Source organism: Mirounga leonina, unplaced genomic scaffold (genome assembly GCF_011800145.1).
Source record: "Mirounga leonina isolate KUSES-001 unplaced genomic scaffold, KU_Mleo_1.0 Mir_195, whole genome shotgun sequence".
Classification (NCBI taxonomy): domain Eukaryota; kingdom Metazoa; phylum Chordata; class Mammalia; order Carnivora; family Phocidae; genus Mirounga; species Mirounga leonina.
In genome coordinates this window covers 1,544,453-1,567,908 of record NW_023270490.1, presented here as the reverse complement: position 1 = coordinate 1,567,908, position 23,456 = coordinate 1,544,453, and the positions used below count along the sequence as shown (strand labels likewise).

Below are 23,456 nucleotides of genomic sequence, written 5' to 3'. Positions count from 1 at the left end.
GGCCCATTGCACAGGCCGGTAAACCGAGCGCGACGTGGGCGGCGCCGCGCCGGCCGTTCCTGTGGGGTCGACGCCGGGCCCGGGTCGGGGGCGGATCGCTGCGGGGAGGGACGCGCCGCCGCCCCACCCTTCCGTGCCCAGCTGCGACCAGGGGCGTTCCTGCCCCCCGGCGCCGCGGTTGGCTGGCTCGACGGCCGCTGATTGGCCATCGCGGCCCTGGCGCGGTCCCCGATTGGCTGTGACGCGCGGCCGGGCGAGGTCCCCGTCCGCGCCTCCGCCGCGCCGGGCGCTGAGCAGTCATTGGGCGGCGTGATCTCGCCGCGATTCCGCGGCCCTGCCGCCGCCAGCGGAGCGCACCGGGCGGGCCGGGTGAGTGGCCATGGCGGGCGCCGAGGATGGGCCGGGTCAGCAGCCGGAACTCGACGAGGATGAGGCGGCGTATTGCCGGCGCTGGGGCGCGCAGCACGCCGGGGCCCGCGAACTGGCCTCGCTCTACTCTCCAGGTAAGATCTCCGGGCCCCCCCTCTGGGCCTGCAGCCGGGCTGCGGACAGCGACCCCGGGTTCCCCAGATCGGAACCTCAGCCTCAGGCCCTGATGCAGAACTCCAGCCTCGGCTTCTAAACTTGCAAATAGCGCCCCCAAGTCCGGGGACCCCACCCCAGGGCCCCTTCCAAGCTCAAGCCAGAGCTCCAGCCATGGGGCTTTCTAGATGCACAGACAATCCCTATATCAAGGAACTGCCATATCAGCTCCCCGGGCCACATAGAGAGCCCCCATCGCACCCCCAGATCCGGATCCTAGCCTCAAAGCATGCGCCGCTGCAAAGAGCGCCCCTAGACTTAGGGACCCCTATCCCAGGCAACCCGTCAGCTGCATGCACTGCCACTCCCCCGCCCCCGCCTTCTCTCATCCCCCCCCCCCCCCCCCCCCCCGCCCCCTGCATGCACCCCCCCCCCCCCCCCCCCGCCTTCCCCCCCCCCCCCCCCCCCCCCCCCCCCCGGCCTCTTAAAAGTCCCATCCCATCCCAGGTTCCCCAGATCCGGAATTCACAGCCGAGGGCCCCATCTGTGCCCCAGCCAGGGCCCTGGGCAGCAAACAGTGACCCCACCCCCAAAATCTGGGCACGTCAGCCTCCCTGCTCTAGGAACCGCAACTCAGGGACCCCCCAGCTACCTAGTGCCCCAGGCGCCGCCCTACCCCCAAGCCCCATTCTAGTTACAGCTTCAGTGGCCACAGACCACCCACTCCCCCAGCAAAGAGGAGCCTCAGCTCTTACTCTATCCCTCTATTCCAGTATCTCGAGTGGTGAGGGCACTGTAAATCTTCCAGTTTAAGCTTCTCCCGTATGCAAACCCCAAGTCCAGCCCTTGCCCCTTTCCCATTGCATGTATATCAGCCCCCTCCATTCTCCAAACCAGACCACGCTTTAGAGACCCTTACCCCCTGTTCTGCCCTCAGATAGTGGTCTCTGGCTCCTTCCTGCTGTGCCTACTATTTATGCTCCAGCAAGCACCGGCTCTCCCATTCTTCTCTGACTTCCAGTAGAACCCAAGGAATCTCATTGCCTGGGCCTTCTGTCCCCAGGGGTTAAGGAAGTGCCATGGAGAACTCCAGAGTCAGGTGACTGGGAGCTGCAGGAGGCCTCTCCGCCTGGATGTCACCATCACACCAAGCTTTGTTTGTCAAACATTCTGACATCTTTCCTTTTGCCAGGGGACAGCTGCCATGCACAGCCCTTGCCTGGGGTGGGCATGGGTCCACTACCACCTTTGGCTCTCTACTCTGACTGGCCCGGGTTTGCATTACCATCTCTGCCATCACTGGCTGTGTGACCTTGGGCCATTTGCTTTCTTGTTGAGTCCTAGGTCACCAGAGGCCCTTTCTGGACTTGCAATTCCATGCTCTGGGTGTGATTTTTTTTTTTTTTTTTTTTTTTAATGACTTGGGTACCTTCTGCATGATGCCATGGTTTCTTTAGCTTGTTCCCAAAGCACCTAGCCTATGGACCTAAAACCTCCTGCACTTCCTGGGATAGGCTGGGCTTGGCATCCCCACTGCTTCTTGCTGTGTGACCTGGGCCAAGCCACTTTCCCTCTCTGAGCCTCAGTTTCCTCACCTCTAAAATGGACATAAAGTTTACCTGATCCTTAGTGTTTGGGGGAAGAGGAAATGAGATCATCCACTTTGATGCAGTGCTTGGCATACAGTAGGCGCTCCCTAGTGCTGCCCCATTAGTCTGGTGTTTCCTGGGAGTCTTGGAGTAAGGTGTTTGACCTCTCTTGTCCTCAGACTCACCACCGGAAACTCAAGGGTAAGGATTCAAAGGCCTCTTCCTTTGGTGTCCAGCTCTGCCCACCTGGGTAAACCCTGTCCACTTTCAACCAAATCATACTCAGGCATTCTGAGCTCCCCCAAGAGACTGCCATTTCTCCATTTCCCCATGATTGCATCTTTGTCTGGTTCTGATTTCCCCAAATGCCCTTCACCCTCTGAAGAACAGCCATGCAGGGATCTGAGGCTGCAGACAGCCTCCAGATGCCCCAAACCTTCAGTAAAGGCTTTATCTCCTCTTGACTTGGAGCTGTGAGGAGGCAGGGTGATGAGGAGTGAGGAGTGGAGAAGCAGGAGACTGGACAGACTGGTTTCTCCAAATTTCGTAGGTCTCCCTCCCTCTGTCTCTGTTCCTTTCCTGTGTGGCCTTGTAGAAGTACTTCGACCTTCTCTGGACCTGACTTATAAAATGAGGCACCAGGCTCAATACATGTGGAGCATCTTTGTCCCAGTCTCCATTCTAGGCCCTGAGGGCAAAGCAGTGAATAAGACAGGAAAAATAGAGCTGGTATTTTACTAAGCTCAGTAAATAAGGAAAGTAGCTCCCTTGCCCAGTGGTGGCAAGCATTATGGAGCAAATACATAGCAGAAAAGGGGGAAGTGAAATGTTGTTAGGGGCAGTAACATTTTAGGGAGGGGGCAGTTAAGGCTTCACTGCGTGAGTAATATTTGAACAGAGACATGAAGGGAGGGAGGCCTGAAGATAATTGAGGAAGGATTGGTCCAGACCAAGGACCCAGCAAATGCAAAGGCCCTGAGGTGGGAGCATGCCCGGAACGTTTGTGGAACACCAAGGAGTCCCATGGACTGGAGAAAAATGAGCAAGGAGAGAGTAGGAGAAGCTTCTGGGTTCCAGGACTGAATTCTTGATATTGTTGGGGCCAGAGGTGGATTGGCACCCTGACAGTTGGCAGCAATAATAAGGCAGTTAACATAGTTGACATTTATTTAGCACTGCTTGTGCTGGACATTTTCTTCACATGATCTCATTTCATCCTCACTACAACTGTCTGAGGTGTCCCCTCAGTACCGACTGCATTTTTCAGGGCAGGAAACTGAGGCTTCCCCCCCACCACCACCACCTCCTGTAGCCTCTTCATAGCCCAGCCCCTACATGTGTTCTTCCTAATACTTGTCCTGTTTAGGATCAAGCCTGCATCCGCCCCTCCCAGAGGGCAGAGTCAGCAAGGCCAGGGACTGCTTGTGTTTGATTTGCCTGGCACTTCATGGTCCCCCTGTCCATCTTGAAGACATTTCCTGAGGCTTAGCAAAGAGTAGGGACTTGCCCACAATCACACAGTTAGCAGCAGGGCCAGAACCAGAACACTGGTGGAAGGAGGGGAATGTTCTAGATTCCGTGTTCTTAATCTTCACTGTGGAAGGGAGCCAGCCCAGAGTGGGTGTGCAGGAGGAGCCCAGTGTTCCAGGTCAGTGGGGCAGCATGTGTGCAGGGCCGGTGACAGAGCGAGTGGGCCTAGTGTCCGCAGGGAGCTGTGAGTAGTCTGATCGGGGCAGCACTGGGTGGTGGGAACAGCAAGGGCCAAGGAGTGGGGCAGCCTCGGCCCTTTCCTGTGGGCCCCTAGTGTCTGGCCAGGAAGTTGGGGCCTGGTCCTGCGGATCCTGGGAGTCATGGAGGGTCCCCTAGCCCGCTGCCCTCTGGGTTCGGGGTTCACAGCAGCAGCCTGCCCCGTGCCAGGATTTGTGGAGGACCTGGTGGGCTTGGCAGGCCTCGTGGGCAAGCCCAGAGGTAAGGCTTCCCACGGCTTCCCAGCAGGTATCCGCTGAAACCTGGCTGTGTGCCACATGTCAGGTGCCCCGGGCTCCGGGAGGGGACCCTCAGGGGTCATTGGAGTCAGCTGTTCAAACCACCCTGTCTAACTACAGGTACCTCTGGCCCTGGGGGATACAAGGATCTCTTAGCTTGGGGTCGGGGCAAGGATTCGGTCCCCCAGAATGGGTCTCACTGAACCCAGAGACCTGGGGCCCCTTTCCAGGCCAGGCCTGGTCCCTGCCACTCTGGGCTGAGTTTTCTCTCTGTCTCCCTCAGTCTTGTTCTTTTTCCATTTCTTTGTCTCTCCTCTCTTGCCACGCCCTTTGTCTTTTTTTCTCTGTCTCCTTATCATCTCTCCATGTCTCTGTTTTTCCTCTCTTCCTGTCTCTCCATTTCTCATTTCTCTGTGTCTCTACTTCCTGTTCTCTCATCTGTTTGCCTCTCTCACTTCCTCTGTCTCTCTCTGGCTCCTGCCTTTTCTCGGCCTCCTGTCCCCCCACCTCCCCGACGCCAAGGGCCATCAAAAGTGCAGGTTATTCAGGGCTTGTCTGACTGAAACAAGAAGAGTCGGGCCTGATGCCAAGCCCTTGGCTGCCGTGGCCTGCCCTCAGGAAAGCAAAGATGACTGAGGCCTGACGCCTGGCCTCCCCTGCTCCTCCCAGCCCTCCGTAACCACCACACACAAGCCCAATCTCCTCCCCAGGCCAACAGGCATTCGCTGCCATAACTCAGAGGCCAGACCATGGACCTTGGCCAGGCCAGGGGCTGGCTCAGGAAAACAAGGCCCAGCACTCTGCCAGAGATGGCCTGAGCACTCATGTCCTAAGCAAAGCCCTTCTCTCCCCCCTGGACCTCAGTCTGCCCATCTGTATAGTGACACTACTTAGACCACCTGACCTCGCAGGCCCGGCCAGGCTGACTGTCCATGCTGTGACTTTGGACCAGTCATTTCATCTCTCAGGCCTCGTTTCTCCCTCTGAAGGAAAGGGCAAATGGTCCCCAGCCCACAGTGTATGGCAAGGGCTGGCTGAGCTCATCCCTGGCACCGTAACTGGAATATAGTAGGTGCTCAGTGAGGGCCACTTAGTATTATAGATGTATTCTTTATGGATCAAAGTTGAAGCACTTGGTCTGGGAAGGATCCAGATTCCAGAGGCCAAAGATAGATGGCGTTTAGATGGGAAACTATTCCGATTTCAGGGTCATTCTCCAAGGCAAGCCGAAAGAGCTGGGCGCTCTTTAGAACCAGGACAGCTCCCAGCATCCAGGCTAACGTGTCCCATTGACAAGCCCAGGACCCAAACCCAGCTCTTCATTTCTACCCACTGAGCCTCAGTTTCCTCACCTGGGAAGTGAGATCACGTAGCTCATCCCTGGAAGCATTGAGACTTGAATGAGGGACCAGCTCAAAATGCTGGTGATTGCTGCCCCCAAAGGAAACCACCCAATAGGAGGCCACAGGAAAGGGAGGAGACTGGGCTGAACCAGGAGCTCTTGCCCCATCTGATGGGGACAGGCAGCCACTGCTGCTCAGGCCTGGGGCGCCCAGAGCCTTGTGTTCTCAAGGGAAGCAGGAAATTAGGAATTGTAGGTGATTTTTTTTTTTTTAATGTAGCTTTTTTTTTTTTTTTTTTAAGCCGAGAGCAAAATGTGCTGGAGGGAGCTGGTCTGCGGCATCTCTAATGTGGGCTGCACCTGGCACCCCAGCTGTGCTAGGCCTCAGTGTGCGTCGGCTGCTGTTACTGTTACTCCATCATGTTAGTGTGCCAGGCCGGCAGGCTGGCGTTGAAGCATTACCTTTTCCTTACCCCTTCCACCTGCCCCCTGCCGACTTCTGCTTCTACGTCCAGGCCTGGGCCACAAACAGGAACCAGAAAGGGGAAGGCCATGCTGGGCTGGATTACAGTGACCCCAGGCAGGGGCTGCTGGAGCAACAGGGTCCCATGGCCCAAGGGAAACAGCCACTAAGAAGTGGGATGCGAGAGGTTCTAGGCCCACATCTGCAGCTGTGGGGCTGTTGTTGGGGTCCTCGCCCTTGCTGGCGCAGTGTCCTCATCTGTACAAGAGGGGGCCGAGGGGATGCAACCCTGGGCGCGGCCCTTTCCCCCTCTGACCCTTGGTCTTTTTACGGGCAAAGGGAGGGCAGCTGTTCTGATTCTGGCCCAGGGCTCAGCGTGCTGTTGTAGGTCCTGGCCAAGACCCTTCTCTCTCTCTCTCTCTCTCTCTCTCTCTGGGCCTATTTCCCTAGCAGGAGCAGTGCAATGCCTGATACTTCCTTCGAAGGTGCTCTGGTGAGGTGCCCCCACAGACAAAGCCTGGCAGTTGTCCTCTAAGATCCTCTTTACGAATTTATTCATTCCACGGGCATTTATTGAGTACCAGCTGTGTGCCAGGGCCCTGGTGAGCAAGCCGGCCATGGTCCTGGGCTTCCTGAGTTCACATTTGGGTCGGGGAAGATGGATGTCATAGGGGCAGCCCTATGCCAGGGAGAGTCCAAGAGTCAGAGGGAGCATCATGGATGGCCTCCTGGAGGTGGAGGTCTGCAAGGGCATTGCCAGAGTCACTCCAGGTCAGAGGCGAGTGAAGGGAATAGCAAGCACTAAGAGAGGACAGACACAGGAGGACTCCTCTCTCTCTGCCATGTCCCCTTCAAGTGTTCATCACTCACAAGGACCTGCCCGGCCAGAGGATCCTAGTCTGTAGCTTACTAGCTGTGCAGCCTTAGGTTACTTCCTTGGGACCACTCTGACCCTCTGATCTCTGATCTGCAAATTGGCATCACCTCAGTAGGCACCTGGCACATAGCAACAGCTCAGTAGATGTTAAACACTAATGATAAGAAAATTATTACCATTAAGGGTCTTCCATGCCCTTGGGACCAGCTGCCTGGGAAAACAGTATCCCCTGGGTTCCTGTGGCGCAATCTGCACCACCCACGCAATGTTTTCCTTTCCTTTTATATTTTTAAATTTTAATTTACAAATTACAAAGGATTTTTGGTAGAGGAGTACATTCACAAATACTAAATTCCAAGGGGGTTAAGTGAAAGCCAGTCTTGACCAGGTAGCTTTTTCTTTTCTTACATAAATGGCTGCTGCTTAGCCCTTTGCTTTTTTGCACTCACCGGTATGTCCTGGACACCTCCATGTCTACGTGTAAACAGCCGCCCAGGCATTTTTTTTCTGGCTGCAAGGATGCCATGGACCAAATTAATTTGGCTGATCCCCCAGGCGCTGGACACTTCCGTTGTTTCCAGTGTTGAGACCCCCCCCAAAAGACACCTCAGACGGAGCTGCAGTGAGTGAATCAGCTTGTCTGAGCTCACATGGCTTTTAAAAATATGTGGCAGGAGATTTAAAAAGATTTCACACCCGTGTCTTGATTTCTGGCTTCTCTTGGGAATTAAGAAGCTCGGGCACCCTGGGCCCGCCCTCCCACCTGGCAGGAGTCCGCATGTTAGTGACCCTCCTTCACAAAGGGCATGGGTGCCACATCCCACAGCCCCCACACAGCCCACCTTACTCCACGTCACCTGCCTGGTCCCTCATCTCCTGTGTCGTGCTCCCAGACCCCCTGCTCCTGGCAGGAGCCCTAGAAATGGTAACCAAGGCCCATTTCTCCTAAATCCCTGACTCACTGGAGCCTTGCTTGATGGATGTTGGACAGGATCTGATCCTCTAGGGTTAAAAGGTGTTGGTAGCCTTCACCTCCAAATAATTACGTACACAAGGGGACAAGTGATGCCATGAGGTCAGTTTAAAAAAGGCTCATTACGGGCGCCTGGGGGGCTCAGTTGGTTAAGCGACTGCCTTCGGCTCGGGTCATGATCCTGGAGTCCCGGGATCGAGTCCCACATCGGGCTCCCTGCTCAGCGGGGGGTCTGCTTCTCCCTCTGACCCTCTCCCCTCTCGTGCTCTCTGTCTCTCATTCTCTCTCTCAAATAAATAAATAAAATCTTTAAAAAAAAAAAAAAAAGGCTCGTTAAAGTTCCCTGGAGCTTCTCCAAAGAGCCCACAAGGGCCCAGGAGACAAGTTCTGGTCCTATCTGCCAAAGAATTGGCCTGTGCAAGGCCAGCTTCCTGGGCCGGTGCCTTGGGCCGACTCTTCCCCTTCTCCGGGCTTCAGTGACGTCATCTGTGAAATGGGTAGGCTGGGGCCTTTTCTTCATGGCAGCCCCTGTGTTCCACCTGTGCCGAGCACGTTAGACTCTGTGAACACATGGAGGAGCTTGTACAGGTCCGGCCCTGCCTGGCTTTAGTCCCAGCCCTGCGGCCTTCACCACCCGCCCCGCGCTCACCTCTGGCCTCCTGTCCCTGCAGGCAAGCGCTTCCAGGAGTGGTGCTGCGTGGTCCTGTGCCTCAGCCTCATCACCCACAACTTGGTCCACCTCCTGCTGCTGGCCCACTGGGAGCACACTCCCCTCGTCATGCTGGGTGTCGGTGAGTGCCTGGGGCCCCGCTCTCTGCCTCCCTCGGGTTCCCCAGGCGTCAGGGACCTACCCACTGTCTGCGCCACGCCGATGGCAACTTGCACACGTGGGTCACGGTGTGTGGCTGTGCGTGCCCACGTGTGTGTGTGGCTGTGTGCACATGCGAATCAAGGACGTGCTGTGGGAACCCCACCTCTGTCTCAGTGACACCTCCGTTCCTCCTCTTACTTGGGCCAAAACCCTGGGCATCATCCTCAGTTCCTCTCTTTGTCTTCCGTTCCATATCCAGCCCTCAGCAAATGCCCTTGGCTCTACTTTTTTTTTTTTAATGATTTTATTTGTTTATTTGAGAGAGAGAGAGAGTGAGAGAGAGCACGAGTGGGAGGCAGGGAGAGGGAGAAGCCCCAGAATCCAAACCTTACTCTCCACCTCCACCGTTCTCACTCTGGTCCGGCCACTGGCCTCTCCTGCCCAGACTTTTGTAGGAGCCTCTTCCCTGGTTCCCAACCTTCCCCTTTGCCCCCACTGTCCGTTCTTCGCTGGTAGCCAGAAGGATCACGTTAGATCCTCGGTGAGGTCATGCTACAGCCCCATTCTCTGTATACGTAGAATAAGACACCGACTCCTCAGTTCCTCCTCAGACACCATCTCCCTCCACTCTTCTCTGGGACAGCATGCTCCCTCCACACGGGCCTCCTCATTGTGTCTCCGCCATGCACTGTTGGACACACTCGTATCTCAGGGCCTTTGCACATGCTGTTCCTGTGCCTGGAACTCTCTTCCCACAGACACCTACCTGATTCACTTCCTCATCTGGGTCTCTACACAGAGGTCACCTCCTCAGGGAGGCTCTCCCTGATTACCCCTCAAAAATAACAGCCCTCCATACACCATCACTTCAGCATACTGTTACACAATATATTTATTTGCTCAGTATCTGTCTGCCTCCACTCAAATCTCAGGTCCCTGCGAGCAGACATTCTTGTGTGTTCACTGCAGCGGCCCAGCCCCAAGCATGAGGCCTGGCACACAGTAGGTACTTGATAAATATTTATCGAATCAGGGAACAAATGAATGAGCAAACTGCAGCTTACAGTACCTACTCGTGTTTCCCATTGGTCAGGCCTCCCCCGTCCACAGCCGGGGAGTCGGATACTACACTTGTCATCATTTTGCAGATGAGCAAACCGAGGCTTAGAGAAGGGCAGGCCAGCGTCACACCTCGAGCCAGAAGCACAACATAGTTCTTCGTTCACCATCTCCACTCCCAGGTCCTGGGGTGACTCGTTTCCCTCCTGTCCGCGCACCGGCCTCCCCTCTGCCCTCAGGCTCAGGCACTCATCCCCTCCCCTGCCCCGGGCTCCCAGGCGGAGGGGGCATCTGTGCCCTTGGTCCGCCCTCCTGGCTCTCCCCAAGTGTTCAGCTCCCACAATCTCATTAAAAGCACTCTGGTCACCTAAGCCAATAGTGCTCAGGCTGGCTAATTGAGCCATCTGGGTCTGCGGTGGGGTGGGCCTGTGCTGGGGCTGGGCCAGCTGGAGGACAAGGAGTTAACCCCTCCGGTGCTGGGGAGCCTGGGCCCCACCTCAGGAGCCACACATGCCCCCTTTGCCCAGGGGTGAGAGAGACCTCACCTGCAGCCTCTCGGCCTCCGGGCACTACATTCAAGGGCAGGGATGTGGCCAGCATGAGCCCTGGTGCCCCATCTTGGGGTGGTGACGAGCAGGCCCCGGCCCAGCTCTCCTGCCTCGTGGCTGTGGGGCCTTGGGCAGGTGCTGTCGCCACCTCCCTTCCCTGGTTGGGGTCAGAACTTCCCATCCCTGGCTCAGGAGCTCGGGCTGTCCAGTCACAGCGTGTGACACCAGCTCCCCCATCCCACACCTTTGCCTCTGGGCTGATAAGAGCAGACAATCTCCTGAGAGTGGTGCTTGCAAAGTCCCTAATCGATTTAAATGGCCACCCTGATTTGTGTGTTAACACGCAGGAGGCCAGGCATCGTGCCAGTGTGCAGGGTCTGCCTCTAGCCCAGCACTGTCTCCCCAGAGGTCCCGGCACCTCTGACAGGCCCTGGAAACCAGGGGAGGCGGAAGCATGAAAAGGTGCCCAGTTAATAAACATGGACCAACGATGCAATGCTGGGAAGCAAAACCAAGATAAGAGAACGGGCAGGGAAGGCCCTTCTAGAAAAGTATTTGCAGGGAGACCTGAAGGAGGCGAGGGAAGAGGCCAGGCAGGTATCTGAGGGAGTGGCAGCAGGGAACAGCAGGTACAAAGGCCCAGAGGCTGGTGTGTGCCCAGGGAACAGATGGGAAGCCAGTGTGGCTGGAGAAGGTTGATCCGAGGAAAAGTAGTTGGTGGCAGCTCAGAGGTGGGAGGAGGGGGTGTAGACTGCAGGGCCGTGGTCTGGACTCGCGGTTTTGTTCTACAGGCCACGAGGGGCCATTGGTGAGCTACAAGGAGGGTGGATGGGGGCAGGGAGGACTGGAGAGGAGGCGAGCATGGAGGCCCAGACTGGGTAGGGCAGTAGAGGCGGTGAAAAATGGTCAGATTTTTGGTGAGCTGTATGAGGCGAGCGGCCAGCATGTCCTGTCAGCTCGGCTGTGGAGGTGAGAGAGGGCCTGTCGGTGGCAACTCTCAGGCTTTCATGGAAGGGACAAGGTGGCCATTAACAGGGGTGGGAAGAGGCGGCTGGGGGGAGATGCTTGAGCTGCCTGCCTGAGAGCCAGGGCGAGGTGCCAAGCAGGAAATTGCAAATCCAAGTGTGGAGTCCGGGAAGGCAGCCGGAGATAGAAATCTGGGAGTCCTCTCAGTAGAAGAGGTATTTGAAGCTCAGATGCTGGCAGAGTGCCCCCAGGGGCTGAGTGCAGGCAGAGAAGAAGCCCAAGGCCCCCGTGCCTCCAGACTGTGGGGGGAGGAGGAAGAGCCAGCTGAGGGGGCGGGAGGGGTTGCAGAGGGCAGAAGGAGAATGTGTCTCCAGAAGACTTGGGGGTCAACTAGGAGTGGCCGCGGAGCAGACCAGTGGGATGGGACAGCAAGGGGACCACTGGATTTGGCCACGTGGAGGCCGTCAGTGACCTTGACAAGGACAGTGTTGTCATCAGTGAAAGTGTGAACAAATGAATGTCCCTGGGAGCCTTGAGCTATTGGCTGTGCCTGGGGAAGGTGGAGGAAGAGCTTGGGCGCTTGTGAGTTGGCCCTTGAGGAGTGAGTAGAAGTTTCTGGAGGCCTGGTAGAGGAGGGGGTGTTCCAGGCAAGGGAGCACAATGAATGCAAAGACTGGTGGTGAAGTCAGAGGTCACCTGGCCTCAGGTCAGGTGAGGAGTCAAGCTGAAAGATGGTAAAAAAAAAAAAAAAGCCAGGATTTGGCCCAGCCCCTGCGGAGCAGCCTGCCTTCAGCTGATTGCTTCTTCCTTTTTTTTTTTTTTAGATTTTATTTATTTATTTGACAGAGAGGGAGCGCGAGAGAGGGAACAGAAGCAGGGGGAGTGGGAGAGGGAGAAGCAGGCTTCCCGCCGAGCAGGGAGCCCGATGCGGGGCTCGATCCCAGGACCCTGGGATCATGACCTGAGCCGAAGGCAGACGCTTAACGACTGAGCCACCCGGGCGCCCCTCTTCTTTTTTTTTTTTAAGGTTTTATTTATTTGTCAGAGAGAGAGAGCATATGAGCACAAGCAGGGGAGCGGCAGGTGGAGGGAGAAGCAGGCTCCTTGCTGAGCAAGGAGCCCGATGCAGGGCTTCATCCCAGGACCCTGGGATCATGACCTGAGCCGGAGGCAGGCACTCAGCCGGCTGAGCCCCCCAGGCATGATCTCATCAGTCTTAGCTGCTCTCACAGTCTCCACGCCAGGCCTTGAAATGGGAGGGGGCTAAGAAGGCACAGTTGGGTGACCTGTGGCCAGATGAAGGCCCCACCCAGTGGGTCAGGGTGGCCCCAAGTGAGTTATTCACCATCCTGTACCCTATTCCAATGTCCTGCACTTGGGGTGCTGACCAGGCCCAAGCTGCCCCCAGGATGAGCCAGCTCTAGCCGCCGCTACCTGCACTGGGACGAAGACGCCCTGTGTGTTCGCCTTGGCCACCCCTGCCCCCCATTACAGCCTCCTCAGGCAGCAGGCCAATGACTCCTGGAGTCACTGTTCTAGAAACAGCCGCTTGCAGAGGCCTGGGGCTCACAGAGCCCAGGGAGAGGGGTGCTCCTCTCCAAAAATAATTCCTGACATCTGCCCACAGCACACATCCCTCCCTGCTTGGCAGCCTGCAAAGGCCAGGTGCTGGTCATTTGACAGATGACAAGACTGAGGCCTGGGGAGGTGGGTAACCCCTGGAGCTACCTTGGGAGCGCTTACCACGTTCCAGGGACTGACTTCACGTGCCTTAGCCCAGTTTATTAACCTACTGTACTTAAGGAAAGTAGTGCTATTAAAGTCCCCATTTCTCAGACCCGGACATGAAGGCTCAGCATCATTGTGAACTGCCCTCACGATGGTCCCCGGCCACTCACCCGCAGCCCCGACTGCCCTTACCCTCCAAGGGTCCTTTCTCCCCTGGAAAGTCAGGATGTGTTGGGGCCCATCACTATGGACGTGAAATAAGACGATACAGTTTTTCGAAAATAGATTTTATTTACTAAAAGTTTTAGATTTACAGAAAATGAGCAGGTAGTATGAAGAGTTCCCATACACTGTCTGCTCCCAGCCACCCTTATTGTTAACATGTTATATTTTACATTAGTGTCTGTATATTTGTTACAATCAAGATACCATATAATGTGGATGCGTTATTATGAATTAAAGTCCATAGTTTATTCAGATTTCCTTAGTTTCTACCTAACGTGTCCTTTTTCTGTTCCAGGATCCCATCTAGGATCCCACTCACATTTATTTATCATGTTCCTTTACGTTCCTCTTGGCTGTGACAGTTTCTCAGACTTTCCTTCTTTGGTGCCCTTGATAGTTTTGAGGAGCCCTGGTATCATAGGACGCCCCTCTATGGGAATTTGTCTGGTGTTTTTCTTTTCTTTTTAAGACTTTTTTATTTATTTGAGAGAGAGCACAAGCAGGGGGAGGAGCAGAGGGAGAGGGAGAAGCAGACTCCCCGCTGAGCAGGGAGCTGGAAACCGGGCTCCATTCCAGGACCCTGAGATCATGACCTGAACCGAAGGCAGACGCTTCACCCACTGAGCCACCCAGGTGCCCCTGGAGTTTTTCTTTTTATTTATTTATTTACTTGAGAAGGGGAGGTGGGGAGGGGAGAGGGAGAGAAGCAGACTCCCCGCTGAGCGTGGAGCCTGACAACACAGGGCTCAGTCTCACGACCCATGAGACAACCTGAGCCGAAATCAAGAGTCAGACGCTTAACCACCTGCAGGTGCTCTTGGTCACATCTCCCTGCTTTATCTCTCTCATGGCACATCCTTTTTACTGCTGAGCAGTATTCCATTGCCTGGATGTACCATGGTGCATTTATCAATTTAGCCGCTGGATGTCTGGGTGCTTTCCAGGTGCAGCTGCTAGGAGTCGAGCTTAACGTTCACGCACAAGCCTCTAGGCAGACATACGCCTGCATTGCTACTCTGGGCTAGGTCGCCAGCTATTTATTTGTTCTCACTCAATATTTATTGAGCACTTATAGGTACCACGCCCTGTACCAGCACCTTAAATGTTTTCTCTCTCTTAATCCCTAAACTGTACCAAGGCTAGTCCTAAGCCAGTTACGCATCTTATCTCCTTAATCGTCCTAAGCATTTAATCCTTACATATCACAAGAATAATAATAAATAATAATAATAAAATATTAGAAAAACAGTATTTATAATAGTGGTTAACATCACGGAGTGCTTCCTGTGTGCCAGGCCCTATGTCAGTGATGTTAAAAATGCATTATTAGTGGGCGCCTGGGTGGCTCCGTCGTTAAGCGTCTGCCTTCGGCTCAGGTCATGATCCCAGGGGCCTGGGATCGAGCCCCGCATTGGGCTCCCTGCTCCGCGGGAAGCCTGCTTCTCCCTCTCCCTCTCCCCTGCTTGTGTTCCCTCTCTCGCTGTGTCTCTCTCTGTCAAATAAATAAATAAAATCTTTAAAAAAAAATGCATTATTGGGGAATATAACTCCCACACCTTGCTCTTTCAAATAAATGGATGAAATTTAAAAAATAAATAAATAAAGATTTTATTTATTTGAGAGAGAGAGAGAGCGAACGAGAGAGCACAAATGGGGGATAGGGGGCAGATGGAGAGGGAGAAGCAGACTCCTCGATGAGCAAGGAGCAAGATCCCGGGATTAGGACCTGAGTTGAAGGCAGTCGCTTAACCACCTGAGTGGGTGGTTAAGCGACCACCAGGTGCCCCTAAATAAAATCTTAAAAAAAAGAAGCAGCAGCAGCAGCCGTTGTTGGCTTTTGCTCTCCAGCCTACCCCCCCAGCCCAGGTCCACCCTCCTAGCAGTGTCACTGAGGAACAGGACTGCCCAGCCTGGATGGCATCTAGGGGTTTTTCTGCAGCCTCCACAGTGTCCCAAGGCCCTGGTCCCCTATCACCAAGGAGCTGAGGACCCCAGCAAAACTCAAAGGACCCTTAAATGGCCCAGCTGGGCCTCAGAAGATTCCGCAGGGAGAACCAGCCTGGGGAGGAGGAGGGAAAGGGTTTGCCTGAAGTCCTGTGATCCAACAGACTACACGTACCGCCACTTGAAACTGCATTCGTGGCCTGCGTGGTTTACAGCTTGCCCCCCCCCCCATCACTCTGCCCCAGGGACAGTGAGCTTAGTATCTGCTGCATCTCTGGCTCTGGCACACAGTAGGTCCTCACCGAATGTTGCTTGATAAACAAAATGACCGAAGAACAACAACTGATCTTTTTGCTATGTGCCAAGCACTGTACTTTAGTAGTCTGCATTAATTAATTCCAGGAATATTTACTGAACCCCCTACTAAGTGCCAGGAACTGGGATGAAGCCATAAACAAAAGACTAAAACCCCTGCCTTTGTGGAGTTGACGTTCTTGAGACCATGAGCAAACAGGAGTGAAGTCCACAAGGAAGGGTGCTTGGAGAAAAAGAAAGACAGGAGACAGGAAATGCTGGAAGATGGGGGTGGTTATAATTTTAGATCAGGTGTCGCCAGCAGATGTTTGAGCAAAGACCTGGAGGAAGTGAAGGAGTATGCTCTGCTACACCTGGGGAAGGAATATTCCAGGCAGAGGGAGCAGCAAATGCAGAGAGAGAGAGAGATGCAGAGGTGTGTGAGGGTGTGCAGGGGGAAAGGGAATGAGCCAGGAGGGCTGAGATGTCAGTGAGCAGGGAGAGTGATGGGGGATGGCACTGGGGTGTTCCCTTGCACAGGTAGCGAGCCACTCTGCCTCAGTTTCCCCCCCTGTGCAGGGGTGGTGGTGCATCCTGCTGTGATAAATTTGGACCTCAAGGCAGGTTAAGAGCCCAGCTGTGCCACTTGCCATCTTTGTGGCCTCTGCCTAGTCACTTCTGTTCTCCAGGCCTCCCGTTACCCACCTCTGTAAGGGGAGCGTGAGGATGGTACCAGCTTGGACCAGACTGAGAATCCACTGAGATCAAGCATGTAAAGCACTTGTGTCAGGCCCTGAAAGTGCTCAATAAATGGCAGCCGCTGTGTTTTTTATAATGACCATGCCCATCCATCTAGAGGAAACTGGGGCACAGAGAGCTTAGTATCATGCCCAACATCACACAGCTAGTGAGAGACAGCTAGGATTTAAGTCCAGATCTAACAGCTCTTAACCTCTGTATTATCCTGAACCCTCAAGTAAGTGAATGGTGTTGGGGTCTTTGAGGGAACCCCGGTCCAGTTCCGAACACATGGAGAACAAAGTCAAGGAAAAGGCTTCCGGAGGCCAAATCGTGGCATTTATTGTGACAAAAGCTAGGTTGGGGAGGCTCCTGTCCGCACCTCAGGTGTTTCCGACACCAGACCCCAGAAGGACATTTCCATCTAGTCACTGGCAACACCGAAGTAGAGCGGGCTTCCCTCCGTGGAGGGATCAGGGTCAGAGAAGGGCACAGGCAGCTCCTAATAGGGGAAAGTTGAGTTGACCTGCGCATGCCCAGTCTATTTCCTCCAGACTCACCAGGCAGATGAGTCCCCACATATCCCCTGCACAGAGCAAGTAAAGGGACAGGAGTGTTATCCGGAAGCCTCCATTCACAGGGAGGAAAGCATCCCAAGTAGAGAAGGGACACCACCCCCCCATAATGAGTGAGTGAGCAAGCAGGCAAGTGAATGAACGAGGGTCTCCCTACTGTGGGGTGGAGGGTGGGCAGGACTGCCCCCCTGGGGGTCCCCCACCCCCACCTCACCCTCCTCTTGTCCACAGTTGCAGGTGCTCTCATTGCTGACTTCTTGTCTGGCCTGGTGCACTGGGGAGCTGACACCTGGGGTTCCGTGGAGCTGCCCATCGTGGGGAAGGTGCGTATATTGACCCAGCCCTGCCATCCAGCCGGGGGTTGGGCTGTCTGACCTTGAGTGAGCCCCCTTCCTCTCTGAGCCTCCTGTTTCCCTGTTTGAAAGACAGAAACCATCATTCCAGCCTGACCCCATGCCCCTCCTCCGGGACCAGAAGAGACTAGAAACCCCCCTGGGATTTTCTGGAAGCAAAAGCATGAAGCATGGGATAGTCAGAAAGCTTTGAACCCCCTGAATTTGGGGGCCACGTCGCTTTCTGACTATCCCATGAATTTGGGGGCCACGTCTTATTCTCCTTTGCCAGCCCTGCTGCGTCTCACTGTTCGTGTTAAGTGAACTTTGCCTCCCATCAGACTTCTTTGGTTATGACGCAGCGTCCAGTACGAGCTGGCTTAACCAAATAAAGGGACTGATTCACGTAACTGAACATTTCAAGAGTAGAACCAAGGTAAAGCGTTGCCGGGTCCAGTAGGACAGACGGTCATACCGTGTTCTCATGACTCCATCCCTGTCAGGCACTGTGGCAGAGAGATGCTCTGAGTGGCCGGGCCAGGGTCACGTGCTCACTTTCACCTAAGGGATGGAGGGGTCAGCCCCATCGGAACAGCTCGTACCAACACAAGAGGAAGAGGGGGAGACTGTTACTGGGAGGCGCATGGCCGCAGGGGAGAAATAGAAGGGGCCTGCCTGCCACTGTGAGGGGCGTCCTCAGCTGTATTAGAGTGGGGAAGAGGGGTGGAGATTGTCTCCAACTCCCCTCACACCGCTGATGGGGAGACTGAGGCCCCAAGTGGGGCAGTACCATCCCGAGGTCCCCACCAAGTCACTGCGACTGTCTTCTGCCAGAGCTGTTTAGACCAGGACCCTGAAGGCCAGGTGGGCTCCGTTATCAGTAGCATGGTGGAATGTTCTGGCATCCCAAAGGCCAGGAGGCAAGCCCGAGTCCAGTGTGCACAGGAGGTGGTGGAGAGAGGCTGGCCGCCACAGGCTGACTGGTCCCGTATATCCCTTCTCCCGCCCACACCCCCACCCCAGGCTTTCATTCGACCCTTCCGGGAGCATCACATCGACCCCACAGCCATCACCCGACACGACTTCATCGAGACCAACGGGGACAACTGCCTGCTGACATTGCTGCCTCTGCTGAACATGGCCTACACGTTCCACACCCAGAGCCCCGGTGAGCGTGCCGGCCGGCGGCGGGCTGCAGGGGCCTGTGGGGACAGAGTTCCCTCACAACATTATAAAAGATTTTTGGGTGCCGGCCTGTAGAATTGGGATATTTGACGTAAAATCTGTGTTCCCAGCTTCTCTTGGACGATCCGCTCTGGCCATCCTGGGTCCTCGTTCCCGCTGGTGGGAGCTGAGCTGCGGTCGCCATCTTTAGACAGTCCCCACTACCCATTGCTGTCCTACACCTGGCCCACCTTGCCCGTCTACATGACCTGCCTGGCCCTGAGGGCTGCTGGCTTGGCTGCCCTGGCTCAGTTAGAAGAATATAGGCTGTGAACTCAGGAAGTTCTGAGTTCTGATCTCTGCTCTGCCTGTCTGGGGGAGAAAAGCAAGTCATTCTCACCTCTGTGAGCCTCAGTTACCTTATCTGTCAGGTGGGCAGAAGTGACGGGCGGGGGGATAAGTACTTCCTCTGTTCCGGGTCTTGTTCTAACAACTTGACACTTCAGGGATCCTTCGAGCAGCGCCCCCTCTGTGGGTAGCTGTGAGGAGTTGCTGTGGTGCGGTGGGCGCTGCGGGGCCCGCCCGTATCCTCTTCCGAGGCTTGCGCCCATCCCCCGGCTGCCGTGAGTGGTGGCTGCTAACAGCTCCCCACTGTCCCTTAGGAGAACTGCCAGAGCAGGTCCCACCTCTCCCCTTGGGATAAGCCTAAAGCCTAAGCCTAAAGTGACAGGAAAAGCCTACAGAAGACCAGCCCTCTCACCTCTGGGTGGGACCAACTCTGTGGAGCCGAGCTGCCCCCAGGATCAGGCCGACAGGACTCCCCCAACCCCATCATTGCTTAGCTCTCCCCCTGCTTCCCTCACCCCCTCAGGTGTTTTTCTGAACAGAGGACACCCCCCCCCCTCCGCTGCATTCCTCCTCATTTAAATTATGAGCACATGAACCCTTGTCTCAGGCTCTGCTTCTAGGGAACCTGGACAAAGACTTACTCCCATTTTACTGATGACGAAGTTGAGACTCAAAGAGGCAGAGGCACTGACCCAAACTCATATAGCCAAGAAATCTCAGAGCACGGACCTGAACCCAGCTCTGCCTGACTCCAGAGCCCAGATCTGTAACAATTTCTTATGCTGACTCCATTATTTGCCCACTGAACAGAAGAGAGGACTGAGGCCCAGAGGGGAGTGTGAACTTGCCTGAGACCATGGGGGAGGGTGGAAGGAGGCCTGGGAGCTGCCCAGGGGCAAGTGGGGAGGGCCAGGCTGGTGGTGGCCCCGCCCGGTGACAACTGTGTGGCCCTGTGGGCACCACCCTGTCCCCACCTTGCAGAAGCCCTGGAGCAGCTGTACCCCTGGGAGTGCTTCATCTTCTGCCTGATCATCTTCGGCACCTTCACCAACCAAATCCACAAGTGGTCACACACGTACTTTGGGCTGCCACGCTGGGTCACCCTCCTGCAGGACTGGCATGTCATCCTGCCACGCAAACACCACCGCATCCACCACGTCTCTCCCCACGAGACCTACTTCTGTATCACCACAGGTGCGGCTACAGGGTGGCATGGAATAGGCTGTCCCCACGTCCAGCTGTAGCTCCATCCTAGGATCGGTAGGGCAGGGGTCACAGGAGGAGGTCCTGGAATCCTCGCCCTACCGGAGCATGCTCTTACAACACACACCCACCTACTATGTGCCAAGCATTCTAGGTACGGGGAGGGGAGGACGACCTTCCCCACTCCCACCTCCCACCTCATGGAGCTGTGATCCCACCCAGCCAGCCAGCTCATACTTGTTGGGCACCTACCATGTGCCACGCACTCTCCTGGGCTTAGGACAGAGCACCAAAGGACCAGGCACAGATCCCTGCCTTTGTGGCATTCCTGTTCTCCTAGGGGACATGCCAGACAGTACAGAAGTAGTACATTTAACCGTGCTGACTGCTGTGGAGCAAAACAAAGCAGAGGGTAGGAGAAGGAACTGCGGGACTTTGCCCTTGAGAGAAGGCAGTCGGTGAAGGCCTCACTGAGAAGGGGACATTTGAACTGAGGGAGAGAATGATGCAGATCTGGAGGAAGAGCAGTCCAGGCCACAGGAACAGCAGGTGCAAAGTGCCTGAAGGAGGACACACGTGCCTGGTTGGTTTGAGGAACTGCAAGGTAGTTAGTATGGCTGGAGCGAAGGGCATTAGGGGCAGAGTAGAGGGGAGATGACCAAGTCCAGATGTGAGAAATGCTATGGGGGACAGAGCAGGGTAAAGGGCAGAGACGCGTGGAGTGAGGAGGCAGGAGTAGCTGTTCATAGAAGGAGGTGAGAAGGAGGTGAGAAATCGGAAACCAGCGTGAGAGAGACCCCTGCAGCCAAGTCAGGACAGACCAGTTCAGACAAAGGGAATAGCAAGTACAAAGGCCCTGAGGCAGGAACATGCCTGGTGTGGCTGAGGAACAGTAAGGAGACCCACATGCCATTGGGGGTTCATGAGCCGGTACCAAAGGTGAATGGAGCAGATTTGCTGGGGCCCCCTGGCATCAAACTTCAGTGGGACTGAGGTGCTCTCGGCATCCTGACAGCAAGTCAGGCCGGCTTCGGCTCAACTATCAGCTCCTTCCCCACCCCCCCGCCGGAATGGGGCTGCAGCGCCCTCCTTACATATGGCCTTCCCAGGCCAGGCTGTGAATGGCACTATGGCAGAGGCCAGGGCTTGTCATGTGATAGCTCCTGGATAAGTTACAGCTCCTGGTTTTCACAGGGGGCGGGGCGTGTTGTCTTTCTGGAGGCAGAACTGAGAACCACAAAAAATAGTTTTTGTATGTCTGAAAGTCATGTTCTTGGACAGGTGGACGGGTTAGAATTTAGGCTGCTGAGATCAGGTTAACTGCTCAGCCAGGCCTAGGATCCATCCTGGTTTGGCCACCCACTAACTGGGAGACTCCCCTCCAAGCCTGTCTTCTCATCCGGAAAATGGCACAGATAGTACCTACCTCGTGATTTGGGTGGGAGGCTGTAAAAGAGAGGAAGTAAGATCGTAAGCAGTATTTATTGAGCATCTACTATGTGCCAGGGGATCACCAGTGGAGGAAAAACACGGGCTTCTGCTGTGTTGGGAGTTGCAGAGAAAAACCAACACAAAACAGGAAGGGGGTGAATTAATGAGAACCGTTACAGGTCATCATAAAAGCTGTAACAAAACAAAGGAGGGTGATGTGGTCAAGGAAGGCTCCCTGGAAGAGGTGGCAGGGGAGCCCGGTGATAAGAAATGCTGCCACCGTACTTGGCACATAATAAGCACTGGGTAAGAAAGTGAATGAGTGAGGGGACGAAGGCATGTGTGAGCAGCCCCTAAGCCCATTGGTGGGAGGTGCCCACCCCCAGATTCCTTGGTCAGCCCTTGTCCCCTGCCCTGTCCAGACTGACTCCTCGGTGCCCCTGCCCCAGGCAAAGCCAACATGTTTCTTCCGTCTCCTCAACTGCCGCTCTCCCGTTCAAACCCCCATGCTCTGTTTCCACTGCAGGCTGGCTCAACTACCCTCTAGAGAAGATAGGCTTCTGGCGACGCCTAGAGGACCTCATCCAGGGCCTGACAGGCGAGAAGCCTCGGGCAGACGACATGAAATGGGCCCAGAAGATCAAATAACTCCTCGGAGCCTGCCACCTTATTGCCAACCTTCCCCAGCCCCCCAAACCGAAGCCATCTGCCAAATTCCAGCCTCCTCGTGCTGGCCCCTCCAGGTGGGGAGGACGCCTCCTGGGCTGGGCCCGGGCACCCCCCAGCCCACCCCTCGTGACACAGAATACTTGAGCCACTGATTTTTCATTTCCTTTTTTTCATTTTCTTTCCTTGGCCCCTCCCCAGCCACCTGAGCTGCTCTTGTCTCCAAGCCTGACTGCAGAAAAAGGAGCCCCGCCCTGCTAGCCATTCCTTGGGTAGAGGGAAAGCTCATTCACTCCCTGCACTCCCCCAGCCCGCGCCCCGCCCCCCCCACCGCCTCACTGGGCAGCACTTCAGCGTGGCTGGCGTTGGGGCCACTGAGTCGTCTTCTCTGTCTCTCTTTGTTTGCCCCCAGTGGTCTACGAGCCCCCCAGGCGCACCTATGTGTGCCTGGAGCATTGCCCTGCCATGGCCCTTCGAACTGACCCTGAAAGCCTGGGTGGGTGGACAGCCCCAGGCACCACCTTTGGCCTAGCCTGTTCACCCAAGGATGGCCAGGTGCAGCAAGGGTCTGAGGGCAGCCGGCCAGAAGAGGCAGGATTCCCCTGCCCAAGCCTGGACCCCCTTTCCCCCCCTGCCCCTCCCCATCTGCCCATGGGATTCCAGCCAGAGCTGATATTTCTAATCAGAGGATGTCTTCACAGAGTGCAGCCCCTGCAACGGGTCTTGGCCATCTGGAAGGGGACACAGAGTCCCCTCTGGCTAGAGGGATGTCCAACAAGGAAGAATGGGGCTTTTCTGTTTTGGTTTGTTTTTTTTTTTTTTTAAAGGTGCTTGCTTGTTTAATGTAAATAATAGAAAGCCTTAATATCTTTTCTGTAACACGGAGTAATATTTTAATGTCATGTTTTGGATGTACATAATATATTTATAACAAAGCAGCAAGAGTCTACTTAACCTCGGCTGCCTCGTGTTTCTGGGTTGGCTGGTGGGCGGGGGATGGTTAAGGATCCTGGAGGGTGAGGCCCCACCCCTATCCCATTCCTAGCTCCCCTCCTCCTCCCTTGGGCTCAAAATGGGAGCTTCGCCACCTGACACAGTGAATTAATGTTGCCATCTGCTCCAAACACTTTCGGAGGGGACCCACGGCTGGATGAGGAATGGTCTTCCTGCAGGAGATCATGATGATATGGCGATGACGGCGGATCCCTGTTAGTGAATTCCCTCAGCAAATGTTACTGACCCCTGGTGTGTGCTGGGCTCTGACCTGGACACCGGGGCACACAGCAGTGAACAAAACCCTGGTGGAGTTGACCTCCTCAGGAGAGAGACAATAAACATAAATAAATGCACATGTACATTCAGATGGTGATTTATAAAGAAAATCAAAAATGTATCACATTGGAAAAGCAGGGTGGGGCAGTTTTGGCAGGGCGGTCAGGGAGGGTCTCTCCGAGGAGGGACATTTTAGACAAATGAGTATCTTGTTCATTTATCCATTGCGCAAGACATTATAAGGCACCTCCCATGTGCTAGGCACTGAGATTCAGTAGTGAACATAGACATTACAATCAATATCTAATCTGGGCTAGGTAGTTTCTGCAATACTAGCCCCCCAAAAAAGGGGGGACAGAGATGATAAAATACTCTTTAGAGTGGTCACAGATAAAGCTTTT

At 55.1% G+C, this 23,456-nt stretch overlaps 1 protein-coding gene across 1 annotated transcript; it reads left to right on the top strand.

Moving 5' to 3' along the window:
- The first annotated feature begins 308 nt into the window (after positions 1-308).
- Positions 309-22,737, top strand: LOC118023964 (plasmanylethanolamine desaturase). Its single transcript, XM_035025391.1, has 6 exons — positions 309-503; positions 8,423-8,542; positions 16,871-16,962; positions 17,995-18,139; positions 19,465-19,677; positions 21,644-22,737. The coding sequence occupies exons 1-6, from the start codon at positions 380-382 to the stop codon at positions 21,763-21,765; spliced, it is 816 nt and encodes a 271-aa protein (XP_034881282.1). The 5' UTR covers positions 309-379; the 3' UTR covers positions 21,766-22,737.
- Positions 22,738-23,456: the final 719 nt, after the last annotated feature.